We start from the raw sequence: 14,596 nt of genomic DNA on the forward strand, positions 1-14,596 counted from the left end.
GAAGGCCCAGTCCTGCGTGCGAAACAATTTAGCCTCTCTCAACATCGGCACACAGAGCAAAGGTCCTTCTGAAGACCTTGTTGGGCAGGCAGAAGCTCTTGGGAGCTGGCGCTTCTTCAGGTATCCAGGGATCAAACTGTTAAGGGCTTTAAAGGTAATAACCAAAACCTTGAATTGGATCCAGAAACACATTGGCAGCCAGTGCAGCTCTTCCCAAATAGGTATAATATTTTCAAAGTGAGCAGTTCCAGAGAAAAACCTGGCAGTTGCATTCTGCACCAACTGACGTTTCCGAATATTCTTCAGGGGCAGCCCCACGTAATGCACACTGCAGTAATCCAGCCATAACATGACTAAGGCATAGGTAACTGTGGCCAGATATGCCTTCTTGAGAAAGCTGTGCAAAGGCACCCCTGGCCACCATCTCCACCTGAGCATCCAAAAGCAGAGCCAGGGACAACACCACCCCCAAGCTCCACACTTGCTCTTTCAAGAGGAGTATAACTCCATCCAGAACTGGTTGAATCACTCTGTCCCGATTGGCTTTTCTGCTGACCAGCAGCACTTCCATCTTGTTTTGATTTAACCTCAGTTTGCTTGCCCACAGCCAGCCCATTACCATCTCCAGCCCCTGGTTCAGTATATCCACTGCTTCCCTAGGTTCTGATGGTCCCAGAAAGGCAGAGCTGAGTGTTAAGAACATAAGAACAGCCCTGCTGGATCAGGCACAAGGCCCATCTAGTCCAACATCCTGTTTCACACAGTGGCCCACCAGATGCCTCTGAGGAGCCCACAGGCAAGAGGTATGTGCATGCCCTCTCTCATGCTGTTGCTTCCCTGCAACTGGTATTGAGAGGCATCATGCTTCTGAGGCTGGAGATGACCCACAGCCACCAGAATAGTAGCCATTGATAGATCTCTCCTCCATGTATTTGTCAAAGCCCCCCATCAAAGCTGGTGGCCATCACCACATCCCATGGCAAGGAATTCAATAGATTAATTATGTGCTGTGTGAAAAAGTACTTCCTCTTGTTGGTCCTAAATTTTCCGACCTTCCATTTCATGGGGTGACCCCTGGTTCTAGTGTTGTGAGAGAGGGAGAAAAAATTCTCTCTGTCCACCCTCTCCACTCCATGCATAATTTTATACACTTCGATCATGTCTCCCCTTAGTCACCTCTTTTCCAAGGTAAAGTGCCCCATATGCTGTAGGCTTGCCTCATAAGGAAGGTGCTCCAGGCCCCTGATCATTTTGGTTGCCCTCTTCTGCACCTTTTCCTGTTCTGCAACATCCTTCTTAAGATACAGTGACCAAAGCTGTATGCAGTACTCCAGATGTGGCCGCACCATAGATTTGTATAAGGGCATTATAACATTAGCATTTTTATTTTCAGTCCCCTTCCTAATGATTCCTAGCTTGGAATTAGCCTTTTTCACAGCTGCCGCGCATTGAGACAACATTTTCAATGAGCTGTCCACCATGACCCCAGGGTCTCTCTCCTGGTCAGTCACCAACAACTCAGATCCCATCAGAGTATATGTGAAGTTGGTGTTTTTTTTGCTCCAATGTGCATCACTTTACACTTGCTTCTATTGAACCGCATTTGCCATTTTGTTGCCCAGTCACCCAGTTTGGATAGATCTTTTTGGAGCGCCTCACAATCCTTTGTGGATTTCAGGGAAATGCTTGACTAGATGGGGGTCACACTTCCCCAAAAGGAACAGGTTTGCAGTCTGGGAGTACTTCTGGATTCACACCTCTCCCTGGTTTCTCAGGTTGAGGCGGTGGCCAGGGGTGCTTTCTATCAGCTTTGGCTGATACGCCAGCTGCGCCCATTTCTTGAGATCAATGACCTCAAAATTGTGGTACATCTGTTGGTGACCTCCAGACTTGACTTTTGTAATGCGCTCTACGTGGGGCTGTCTTTGTACGTAGTCCGGAAACTTCAGTTGGTACAGAACGCAGCAGCCAGGTTGGTCTCTGGGTCATCTCGGAGAGACCATGTTACTCCTTTACTGATGGAGTTACACTGGCTGCCAATAGGTTTCCGGGCAAAATACAAAGTGCTAGTTATAACTTACAAAGCCCTAAATGGCTTAGGCCCTGGGTATTTAAGAGAACATCTTCTTCATTATGAGCCCCACTGCCCATTGAGGTCATCTGAGGTGGTCTGTCTCCAGTTACTGCCAACCCATTTGGTGGCTACACAGAGACGGGCCTTCTTGGTCGCTGCCCCAAGATTGTGGAATGCGTTCCCTAAATTTTGGGGGTTTTAATATCTGGTTTATTTTTAAATTTTAAAACCCGATTTTGGGGTTTTTAATCACTGTAATTATTTTAATTGTTGTTTTAAAATGTTTTAAAATTGTTAATTGTTATAACAATTAACCTACTTCACAAGGTTGTTGTGAAAGAGAAACTCAAGTATTTAGTACACCGCTCTGGGCTCTTTGGAGGAAGAGCAGGATATAAATGTAAAATAATAATAATAATAATAATAATAATAATAATAATAATGATGATGATGATGATGATGATGCAGCAGCACACTTGTCTAGTCCAAACTCCATTGCTATATCGCTACTGAATATACGGACAGTGTTTAGCAGTGATTCGATTTCTGACTGGGACTTTCCATACAACTTCAGATCGTCCATGTACAGCAGATGGTTGATTTTACTGGATGTTTTAGATGTTTGGTATCCGAGGCCTGTTTTGTTTAGTATTTGTGAAAGTGGGGTCATGGCGATTACAAACAATAGAGGGGATAGTGAGTCCCCTTGGAAAATGGCTCTTCTAATGCTAACCTGTCCAAGTGCCTCGCCCTTGATTGTTAACTGTGTACTCCACATGCTCATTGCTTTTTAAATAAATATCTGAATGTTTTTGCTGACATCAGTTGTTTCTAAACATTTTAGTATCCATGAGTGAGGCAATGAATCGAAGGCTTTCTTGTAGTCAATCCATGCAACACTTAGATTGGTTTTTCTTCTCTTGCAGTTTTCTAAAATCATTTTGTCAATCAGCAGCTGGTCTTTTGTGCCTCTGGTGTTCGTGCAATTTCCTTTCTGTTCAACTGGAAGCTGTTTGTTAGTTAATAAGTGTTGCATCACTTCATCTGCTGTTATTCCAGTTAATAATTTGAACATGGTTGGCAGGCAGGTTATTGGTCTATAATTACTTGGAACTGCACCTTTTGCTGGGTCTTTCATGAGATGAGTTTTCCCAGTTGTTAGCCATTGTTCAATATCACCGCCTTTCATAATGTGATTGAACTGTTTTGATAGTTGTTTATGAAGGCTTGTTAGGTGTTTAAGCCAGAAGCCATGCTGCACAGAGGGAAAATAACAAAAAAAGAAGGAATAGAACTGCCCAATGGAAGCAACATCAAGAACCTGGAAGAGAAAGAACCTTACAAATACTTGGGCATTCTCCAGGCTGATAACATTGCACACACTGAAGTTAAAAGAAAAATTGGAAGTGAATACATCAGGAGAGTCAGAAAAATCCTCAAGTCCAAACTCAATGGCGGGAACATCATACAAGCCATAAACACCTGGGCTATACCTCTTATTAGATACACTGCAGGAATAATAGACTGGACCCAGGCAGAGCTAGAGATGCTAGATCATAAGACCAGGAAAATCATGACCATCAATCATGCTCTGCAACCCCGCAGTGATGTAGATAGGCTCTACCTCCCTCGCAGCTCAGGTGGAAGAGGAATGCTGCAAGTCCATCAAACAGTAGAGGAGGAGAAAAGAGGCCTTGAAGAATATGTCAAGGACAGTGAAGAAGATGCACTTCAAATGGTCAAGAACGCAAAACTATTCAACACCAATGAAACAAAACAGGCCTACAAGAAAGAACAAGTCAAGAACCGAATCAGACATGACCAAGACCTGGCAATGGCTTAAGAATGGCAACTTGAAGAAAGAAACAGAGGGTTTATTACTGGCTGCACAAGAACAGGCACTAAGAACAAATGCAATAAGAGCAAAAGTCAAAAAATCCACAACAAACAGCAAGTGCCGCCTTTGTAAAGAAGCAGATGAAACAGTGGACCACCTGATCAGCTGTTTTAAGAAGATCGCACAGACTGACTACAAACAAAGGCATGACAAGGTAGCAGGGATGATACACTGGAACATCTGCAAAAAATACAAGCTACCTGTAGCCATGAATTGGTGGGACCATAAAATTGAAAAAGTTGAAAAAAATGAAGATGTAAAAATATTATGGGACTTCCGACTACAAACAGACAAACATCTGCCACACAATACACCAGTTATCACTGTAGTTGAGAAGAAAGAAAAACAAGTCAAAATAATCGACATAGCAATACCAGGGAATAGCAGAATAGAAGAAAACGAAATAGAAAATATCACAAAATACAAAGATTTACAAATTGATATTGAAAGGCTGTGGCAGAAAAAGACCAAAATAATCCCAGTGGTAATTGGCACCCTGGGTGCAGTTCTAAAAGACCTTGAAGAGCACCTCAACACCACAGGGGCCACAGAAATCACCACCAGCCAATTACAAAAAGCAGCTTTACTGGGAACAGCCTATATTCTGCGACGATATCTATAACAACAGCAACAACATTGACAATAAAATTCAGCCATCCCAGGTCCTTGGGAAGGACTCGATGTCTGGATAAAACAAACCAGTCAATAACACCTGTCTGACTGTGTAGATAAATAATAATAATAATATTGTTTTTTAATTCGTTTTAGCTCTTTACTGTTTTAGTGGTTTGTTTTAATTGTAAACCACCCTGAGCCATTTTGGAAGGGCGGTATACAAATCAAATAAATAATAATAATAAGTCCCCCAACACCACCTTCTGGAACCTCCTCCCAAGAAAGGACTGGAAGCACTCCAATGCACCACACCCAATCGCTATACCCAAGATGCAGTCCAGAAGGATACGATGGTTGATGGTACTTAATCCAGCTGAGAGGTCCAGAAGAACCAACAGGGACATACTCACCCTGTCTAATTCCTGGCGTAGGTCATCCACCAGGGTGACTAAAGCAGTTTCAGTCCCAAACCGAGGGCGAAAATCAGACAGAAGCCTAGATAATTCATATCATCCAAGACCTTTTGCAGCTGCACAGACACCACACATTCTATCACCTTGCTTAAAAAGGGTGGATTTTAAACAGGCTGATAGTTATCAAGGTTGGTGGAATCAAGGGAGGGCTTTTAAAATAGTGGTTTTACCACCACCTGCTTGAGGCTCAATGGCATCTTGCCCTCCCTTCATGAAGCATTAATAATTGGCTCCAACCACCTACCTGTTCCTTCTCTGGTAGATTTTACTAGCCATGAAGGGCAAGGGTCCAGTGCTCATAATGTTGCCTGCACACTGCCTAGGAACTTGTCCATTTCCTCAGGCTGCACTAACTGAAAAGAATCCATCAAAATTGGATCAGATGGTTGCTGAGGCATGTCTCCTAGAACTGCCCAAATCCTGGAATCCAAATTGGCACAGATGTGAGTGACTTTATCAGGGAATATTTTAGCATGTGAGAAAGAGATGGGAGGGACTACAAAAGGAGCTGAAATAGCGTGCATTAAAAATATATATTCTTTAACGTTTAATATTTCCTTCAGGCTAGCACTGGATAAGCTTTCACAGCTGTTAAATGTTTTTGAAGTGATGCAGAGGCACTGGCAAATCAGAGAGTAGCTGCTTCCCTCTCGTGGCTTCAACAGAACCATTGCTTCCTCCCTTGCGAACCTTTGAAGATTGTTTGTGGGGTGGGACATTTAAAGAGTCTTATTTTGGTGAGAGTATATCAGATGGAAGGCCATCTTATAGCTCAGGCACCACAACTTGCTAAATAGCTTACCTGTATGCAGCAGAACTCTTTTAACTTGCCTTCACAAGCCAAGTAAACGAACTCATCACCTCCTTAGTACAAAACTTTTTATTAATTAATAGTAACTCCCCCTGTTACTGGCACCACCAACGGTAACCTATCTGGTACTGTTAAAGCAATGTAAGCCATTCTAGAAATAAATAATATGAAGTACTCTAAGATTTCTTATGTGTTATCTATTTTACAGGTAGGTTTAGTATTCCTTATTATCTAACACTTGATTATTGAGATGAGTTTTTTCTGGCTTTATGCATAATTTGTCATCCTCTTCTGAATAAGTTTTGAACAATGCATAAAAAAAATTTTTTTTAAGGCGAATGTTATGGGTTTCTATGCTGAGACTTGCATGTAATCACATTTATTATATCTGTGATTACAGAGTAGCATGATTGATTGTTATGGCCCAGAGCTAAAATGACACTTTTGTTTTGTTTTCTATTTAAAATGTTGGTATATATCACATTTTGATCCAACACAGTCTTCAAGGTGATTTTCAATAAAATATAGGGCACAATTCATTACCATGGATTATGCCCCTGTGTGGAGGGATCAGCAAAAGGCCCAGTAAGAGCCCTGTTTCCCCCTCCCCATCCTGTTACCAGAAACAGCACCTTTCCTATTTCTATTCTCCACCTTGAACACACATGGGGGCTCCCAAGACCAATCAATTTGTTCTTGGCTCGAGGCTGCTGCACAGCTCTGTTAACACATGAACTTGAGATTATTTGTGAGGGACCATGAGCATAGCTACTTTCCCCCACACCAGTGTTTCCCCAACACCTAGGAAGGTCACCACTGGTGTGAAAAGTAGCCACATGGTTAGCTCATCCTATGTGACCTCAAGGGTTGTTATCTATCTAGGCAAGCTGGGGAGAAGTCACATGACAGCAGCTTTGATGTTGTTGGGCTGACATCTGAACTGGCTCGGAAGAAGCCCTAGTCCATGTCCCTATATTGTTGGAAGTCAGCATGATGACTAAAAGAATCAGGGACTTCTTGATTGTGGCACCCATTCTATGGGATTCCTTCCTGTGGAATTCTGCCTGCTGAGTTCCTTCAGATTTGTCACACACAGAGACACACACGGGCAAAGTCATTTTGCGTAGATTACACTACTAGGAAATTTCAAGAAAAGTTCATCCTTGCTAACTTGGCAAAGAGGCACCTTTTAACATGGTGATTCTCTTTATTTAGTAGGGGGAGAGTAACTGGCCCTATCCACCCCCAGCACAGTACCTCCAGTGACCGTTGCTGGTGTCTATCTTATGTTTCTGTTTAGATTGTGAGCGCTTTGGGGACAGGGATCCATCTTTTTTATTTGTTGTTTCTGTGTAAACCGCCCTGAGCCATTTTTGGAAGAGTGGTATAGAAATTGAATAAATGAGTAATAAATGAAATCCAGTAAGTCCTCTAATATTGCAGGGGTTCTGCAATATTGCAATAATTGTTCCTCCTCTCCTCCTGATTCAGTGTTGCAACCAGGATCAGTCTCTCTAACTAGAGAATCATCACAAGGGGCATTGGAAACATGGTTTCCTCTCACTTCTCAGAGACTGCAGCAACTTGGGCAAAAATCAAACTTCAAAACTTCAGACTGTGTGTGTTCAAAACCCCTCAAACCTCTTTGCCTGAAATCTGGCTGGTATAATGGCCTCACAAGACCTCACATGTGCCTAGTTCTTTCGTTTGGGCAAGAAGCAAACCAGCTATAAGCATTATTTCATATTATGGTCTGTAAAAGGGGTCAGCACTCTGTAGATCCCGAGCCACATGTGGCTTTTAGTACAGTCTTGTGGTTCTTTGTTCGTTTGACTCATGGTAAATTTAAAAACCATCTTGACTTATCCATAGGAACATAGGAAGCTGCCATATACCAAGTCAGACCATTAGTCCATCTATCTCAGTATTGTCTACACAGACTGGCAGCGGCTTCCCCGAGGTTACAGGCAGGAGACACTTTCAGCCCTATATGGAGATGTCAGGGAGGGAACTTGGAACCCTCTGCATGCAGGAAATCTTCCCAGAGCTGTCCCATCCCCTAAGGGGGATATCTTGCATTGCTCACGCCTCCCATTGAAATTCAAACCATGTAGTTAATAAATGGTTTTAGTAATGAGTAACAAACAGAATAGGAAGGGCTTATTGTAAGCTGCATTTGATTCCCCTACATATTTTTTCTTGTGTATCAGTTACAATTAATATCAGTTAGCCATGTATGCATGTGTTTACATTAAATGCGTGTGATGCAGCTTTCAAAATATTTTAGTGAAAGACAAAAACAAGAAAGGCCGTCTTCTTTGAAAGGTCGCAGCAGACCCCTGGTCTAAAATATGTAAGCAGCATTTATGCTATATCAATTATTACACACATACACACACCAAACTATCAAAAGAGTGCAAGAGCAGCAACTAGAACATTATTTAAAAAAACAACTAGGAGGAAATTGCGATTACAGCAGAAGAATAGATACATGCTCAGTTGAAAGTAATTTCAATGGACTTTACTCCTAGGAAAGTGTGCACAGGATTGTATCCCAGTCATTTTGGACAATCAGGCAGAAGGAAAGGGAAACAACTCAGTTCTGTTTGAAGAAGTGATCCATAAAAGCCTAAAATCATTTTTTCAAATGACCTATTAAGAGAAAAAGGAAACACTGCATTCAAACATGTTTTTTGCCATTCCAAGCTCCACAGGAGGGGAGTCTTGGCAGAAATGGCAGGGAAGAAAGGCTGTAGAAGTTTGATAACCTGGGCATTCTCTAAATCAAAGTACACAACAAAATGCAAATTTTAAAAAATAAACCTTCAGTGGGAAGGGACCCCAACTCTCAGTGTTTCCCAGTGCTCCACCCCGGCCAGAAAACAGTAGAATGAGCTAGCATAGGAATTGCTGTAGATAGCCACCTATGATTCCCTGTGCAGTTTATTGTGGAAGCCCATGGAATCCTGTGTGGAAAAGCTCTTCATCAGGAAACCCTCAGTAATAACCACTTTGCTAGTGATTTTTAAAAATGGCACAAAACATCATTTATGTTTTTAAGGAATTTCAGCTGCTAAACAATAGATACTGGCTACAGATTCTCATTAGCTGAAAGAATACAAGACTGGTCAGCTTGATGTGACTTAATATGTACTTGGTTAAGAACAGATATCTTATCTAGTCTAGTTATTTCTTGTATCCAATCAGATTTTTGGGCCCTCTGGTCCAGTATTGTGCAGTGCAGGAGAACTGGGCAGATAGACTTATGGGCTGCCGTACCCCAAACCAATAAGTCTACTTTAAATGTATTAAAAATATGCCACAGAAATTACTTCTATGTTGAAGCTTGTGTGTCATCCACGAGCAGATGGTATTGGCTAACAATTGTGTATGTGCAGGTATTTCACTGTGTGATGCACAGCAAAACATGCATATTTATAATCATAATCTTTGATGATCTACACGTGACTGCATGCAACATTCAGATTAGATTATGTCAAGGGTTGAAATGGCCCATACACGCACATATAATCCCACTGAAGTTAGAAAATTAGATTCCTAGAGTAACAAAAACCCACAGTTCAGCTGACAGATAAAGATAAAATATCAATGTGCTAACATTTTTTAATGAAAGTACTATATTCATTTGTTCAGCTCTGTGGTTTCAGCCTCTGTTTATTTCAAAATGCAGTCCCAGGTATTTTGAAATTGCCTTGGAATACATATAAATAAAGCCACATTGATTTTCTTGGCAGGAAAACTAATCACTTTGTTTTGTTTTTAGACTTCCAGCAGTTTTATGAAAAGCTCATCTTTCTGTTGTGATAAGCTGTCTGAGTAAGTACTTCTTGAAAAGTTGCTCCTTCATTATTGCATGGAACTTTCAAGACAAATTATCTAGTGCCTGTTGAAGGATGTGCTTGTTAGAAGAATTGTAGTGAGTATCCACAGAAAGCAGGGTGCATTAATTTTAGAATGCTACAGCCATAAATGCGACCTTTCACTCCAAATATTCTGTCGTATATTGTAGGAAGTAATCCCCCTTTCTGGGAAAACTGGCACTAGGTGTCTATCCAGCAGTTAATTTCTGTGTTTAATGTAGTATATTGCAGATCTTTGATGAAAGACGAAGGAAAAAATAGCAACTTTGAAAACTTGATAGCTTGAGACTTACTTCACACACAAAAACAGAGGCATGTTAGACACATTGTGCAGCCACATAAAAACTGCTCGCATTATTAGAGTCTAATGTGGCAAGGTGTTTGGGGAGCACAGTTCATGCTGGTGGAGTGAAAATCCAAATTTTTATGCAGACAACTTGCTATGGGAAGCAGGCTTCAGTTGCATTTACCGTAAGGCAGTTGCATTGCCCCTGCTGGTTTTTGTGAAAAGCAGGCTAAGGTGGTGGTTAATTCATGTGCTTGGACCCGTCTTCCTTCTAAAAGAGCACTTGAGGCCAATAATCAGTACTGAAATGGACATGCACAGTCTACTTTCAATACAGTGGTCTGGTATGAAGAAATGGCTCTAGGACAGTGTTTTTCTTGAAATAGATGGGGGAGAAGAAGGCATGGCTGCCACTCTGAGCTCACTGGAAGAAGGGCAAGTTTAAAAATATTAATTAAAAAAATTCTGTTGTTTATGCAGCTTGACTTCTACTTTCAAGATTAGGTATAAGATTATGCGATGACAATGCTATATTTTCTTAATTCTGCACACACTTGTTGCTTTGATTTTTTGTGTGATGAACTGTCTGTTGGATGGTTGCCAAGTTGGTTAATGGACTGAATGAACTTACTTTAATGTATGAATTTGAATTTGAATTCAAGTATCTGGAACAGTAAACATTGGCTGATCCCCTTGTTTTTAGTCTAACTTGGCAATTTCTGCTCATTAACTTTCTGTTCCCCCCCTTCCAATTCCCTTCCTCCCAAACTGTCATGTCCTTTCCTCCACAGAAGTGCAGACTTTGATCACATTATGGAGGAAGGTTATGAACTTGACCTAACTTACATCACTGAGCGAATCATTGCTGTATCCTTCCCAGCCAGCTGCTCAGAGGAAACGTACCTTCACAACCTTCAGAATGTAACTCGGATGCTTAAATCCAAACACGGGGACAACTACCTGGTAAGGGCAGGTGCACTTTTTGTGGCTGTACTTGACATCTGCTTATATAAATATTCATTCTAGTGGGTGTGATCTCATTAAACCATGGGCCTCTCCAAACATTTACATTATTAGGTGTTCACCTACAATGCAAACTGTGAATAAAGCAAATCCTTGTGTGTCATATAGGTGTACTTATTAGGAAGTCTTGGGTACTCACATATGCATCTTCTATTTCTCTCCCTTTGTCTGGATGCATGCTATTGATCCCATCAGATCTTTTGTGACCTGTTAATACCATTGATTATGAGATACTGGTGATGTCACCAGGCACTTGAGGGACTGCCCTTGAATAGCTCCACTTGTTCCCAGCAGGGAGTTAATGTTCATAAGACAGCAGGGAGTTAATGTTCATAAGAAAAAATCAGTGGCACACTTTCTCTGGGGGTCTGCAAGTTTCCATTCTCATCCCTCTCTTGATCAACAGGTATATTAGGGTATAAGGCAATGCCAAGATGACTCATGGATGTCATCAGTGGTATAACTGAGAGTGGTATACATCTAAATAGAGTGTTGCTCACTGTCCAAGATCCTAAAAACACTTATTTGTTAGTCAGCTTCACTGAACTCACTGAGACTTACGATCCATAGGTTAGTTATGGGTCTTGTTCATTAAGTAAATTTAATTCCTTATTATAGTTGTTTTATAATTCATGTGTGTTATATTATTTGCTCTTGTAATTACCATTTGATTAAACAATGCACTATTTTAATTGAGGAAGCAGAGCCTGCCATGGTCCCTTCTATAGGGACCTATGTCTGAGGGGTAGGGTTGGGTACTGACCCGGCCTCAGCCTTGCTTCTTCTGACAGTTACACTCCTTTTTGCCCCACTGGTCTTAAGTGTGGAGGTGAGGGGCTTCATACCACCCTTGTCCTCCTTGCCATTGGTGGTGTCTCCTCTTCCTGAAGTTGCTGCTCTCCTCCTCTGCCTCCATCCTGTCTCTTAGCCCCTCACCGTGCTGGCAGTCTCATGAGAGCACTCTAAGCTCTTGCAAGAGACTCCTGTCTTGCTAGGAAATTCTTGCCCCTCATGAGTTTTCTGGCTCTGACTGTGTATTGTTGGCTGCTCAAATTGCTGACCAGCTCTTTAACATATCTGTTGATGCTACACAACTTGGCTCTCCCAGTCCTTGCCTGGTTCTTCTTGACTCATCACCCCAAATGCTCCCCTTTCCCATGGCTAAGCCTGTGGCATGTTTGCTGGGGAAGGCAGCACTTCCTTTGGCAAGGGGTGGATACTTCCAACAAAGAGTGCAGTAAAACTGAAGAAGAGGACCAGAGCACACATGACACTTGTAGACAGCTGTGCTGATCCATCAGCAAAAATCCCAAAGCCACAGTCTAGTATGACTTTTGTTAGGGCCTCCAGAACAGCCAGCAGTCAAGTTCTTCAGAACCCTTCTTCAGGCTGAATGGTAAGCAAAACAAAAAGGGAGCAGATGGAGCCAGGCATGTTGTATGACCCCAAACGTCAATAGTTCTACAGTTTCAAGACAGAGTGTAGGAGGAGGTACTTAGACTTCCAGGGCTGCAGAAATTCACTAGTCTACCAGTCTGTGAAGAGTGAAAAATGATGGCTGAAGAGTGAAACAAGTCCTGATGAGTGATGTACCAACATAGCTTGACGAGTAAAATATTTTGTCTGGCTGATAAACTGAGCCAACATTTCTTCACCCCTGTAGACTTCATCAGCTTAGTCTAACAAGTTCAAAAAACAGGTGTGTACACACACACACACACACCCGCCACAACTTTGTTACTGATATTTAGCAAGGGGAAAGCAGCTGTTGCTATTCAGCCCCAGCACAGCAACTCAGAAGTGGCTGTTACTGGTGTTTCTTTTTAGATTCTGAGCCCTTTTGGAGACAAGGAGCCATCTTCTTGGGTTTCTTCTTCTTCTGTGTAGACTGCTTTGAACACTTATTGTTGAAAAGTGGTGTGTAAATATATTAAATAATAATTGCAATGTTTTATAAATGAAGCTCTATTTGTGATGCCTTGGGCAACAAAGAAAAAGGAGCCTCCACCTTTTTGGATTTGCTTTAAAAATTACAAACCATAGACTGAAGCAAACATGGCGGGGAAAGGAAGGAAAGAGAACTCAGTGGGTACATTTGGGTAAGTCTAGTCAAAGGCAAGCATTTGATAGTCCCACTGATTTCAAAGGAAGACGCATGTGTTTACCTCATTGAAATAAATCAATCTCAAAGTGCTTTTACTTGACTAGATTGTGCCCAGATTTCTTTTGTAATGGTGAATTTCACATCACCACAGCATAATTCCTTTGCACTTTGTCGAAACCACAGGAGGTAATTACTTTGCAATAGCACAAATGTCAAGCTTATCATACTTCATTTATTATTTGTGTCCCTAAAGCCTTGTTCAATATCCTGCCACATTTGTATAGTTTCATTATGAAGTGTGTTGAATGCTGTGATTAAAATACAAATTGCAATCCATTAAATGCTGTTTGTTTCTCTTCTTTTTCTTCTGAAACAGGTTTTGAACCTGTCTGAGAAAAGATATGATCTTGCAAAGCTTAACCCAAAGGTACTGGTGCTGCTCCCTGTGTGTGTGGTTTTTAAAAAACATTTATATCTCGCTCTTCCTCCAAGGAACTCAGAGCGGTGTACTGCATACTTAAGTTTCTCTTTCACAACAACCCTGTGAAGTAGGTTAGGCTGAGAGAGAAGTGACTGGCCCAGAGTCACCCAGCTAGTATCATGGCTGAATGGGGATTTGAACTCGGGTCTCCCCGGTCCTAGTCCAGCACTCTAACCACTACACCATGCTGGCTCTAAAAGTGATGTTAAAGGACATCACTTAAAATAAAAAAGGGTGGAATTCAGGGAGCTGTAAAATTGCATGCTATAGTATAGCAGCTTTTTCTGTAACTGCTGTTTAATTATGTAATGCCCTGACAAAGCACCTCCACCAAGCTTCAGCTCTCTGTGGCCTGGGTCATGTGCTTAGTTGGGGGCTGTGGTTCCCCTTCAGGTGCTGGAGGATCAGTGGTGCCCTCCTTCTCCTTCCCACAGTGTGATGATGTCCATGCACAGGTCCATGTGCATGAAGGCCTAATTTGCTCAATTTCCCTTCCTCTCCTTTTTGGAGGCGAACAAGTGGTACAAATTGGGCTTTCATACACGATACACAGCCCTCTCAGCAGCTGTTAACTTTCATGGGTGCGGTGTGGTGTGGGGGAAGGAATGTCCATTCCTCCACCTCTGTTGGGTAAACTTTCTTAATTTTCTCTAGATAGCTCCTTTTTGGTGTCAAAATCAGGCAACGTTCTTAAGATTTGTAAACTGGTATTTTAGCGATGTTTAGTTATCCGTTCTAAAGGATGTATTCAGCTTTCTCTCATCTGCTCCAGAGTCCCAAATTCAGCATACAGGTTAATCCAAAACTAATTTTTATGGCTCATTCAGTTGGATGGGCATTTCATTTTTAAAATTTATTTTTATTGCATAAGAATAACAGCCCTACTGGATCAAGTCCAAGACCCATCTAGTCCAGCATTCTGTTTCACACAGTGGCCCACCAGATGCCGCT

At 41.8% G+C, this 14,596-nt stretch overlaps 1 protein-coding gene across 8 annotated transcripts in view; it reads left to right on the top strand.

The window, feature by feature from the left end:
- Nucleotides 1-14,596, top strand: part of TNS3 (tensin 3) — a 420,724-nt gene that overhangs the window by 229,888 nt on the left and 176,240 nt on the right. For all 8 annotated transcript variants that reach the window (XM_053262003.1, XM_053262000.1, XM_053262001.1 and 5 more), the window contains 3 exons: nt 9,655-9,707; nt 10,829-11,000; nt 13,541-13,591. In XM_053262003.1, coding sequence (XP_053117978.1) covers nt 9,670-9,707; nt 10,829-11,000; nt 13,541-13,591 — 261 coding nt within the window. In that variant the 5' untranslated portion in view covers nt 9,655-9,669. The remainder of the gene's footprint in view (nt 1-9,654; nt 9,708-10,828; nt 11,001-13,540; nt 13,592-14,596) is intronic.

The sequence above is a fragment of the Hemicordylus capensis genome, chromosome 6, assembly GCF_027244095.1.
Source record: "Hemicordylus capensis ecotype Gifberg chromosome 6, rHemCap1.1.pri, whole genome shotgun sequence".
Classification (NCBI taxonomy): domain Eukaryota; kingdom Metazoa; phylum Chordata; class Lepidosauria; order Squamata; family Cordylidae; genus Hemicordylus; species Hemicordylus capensis.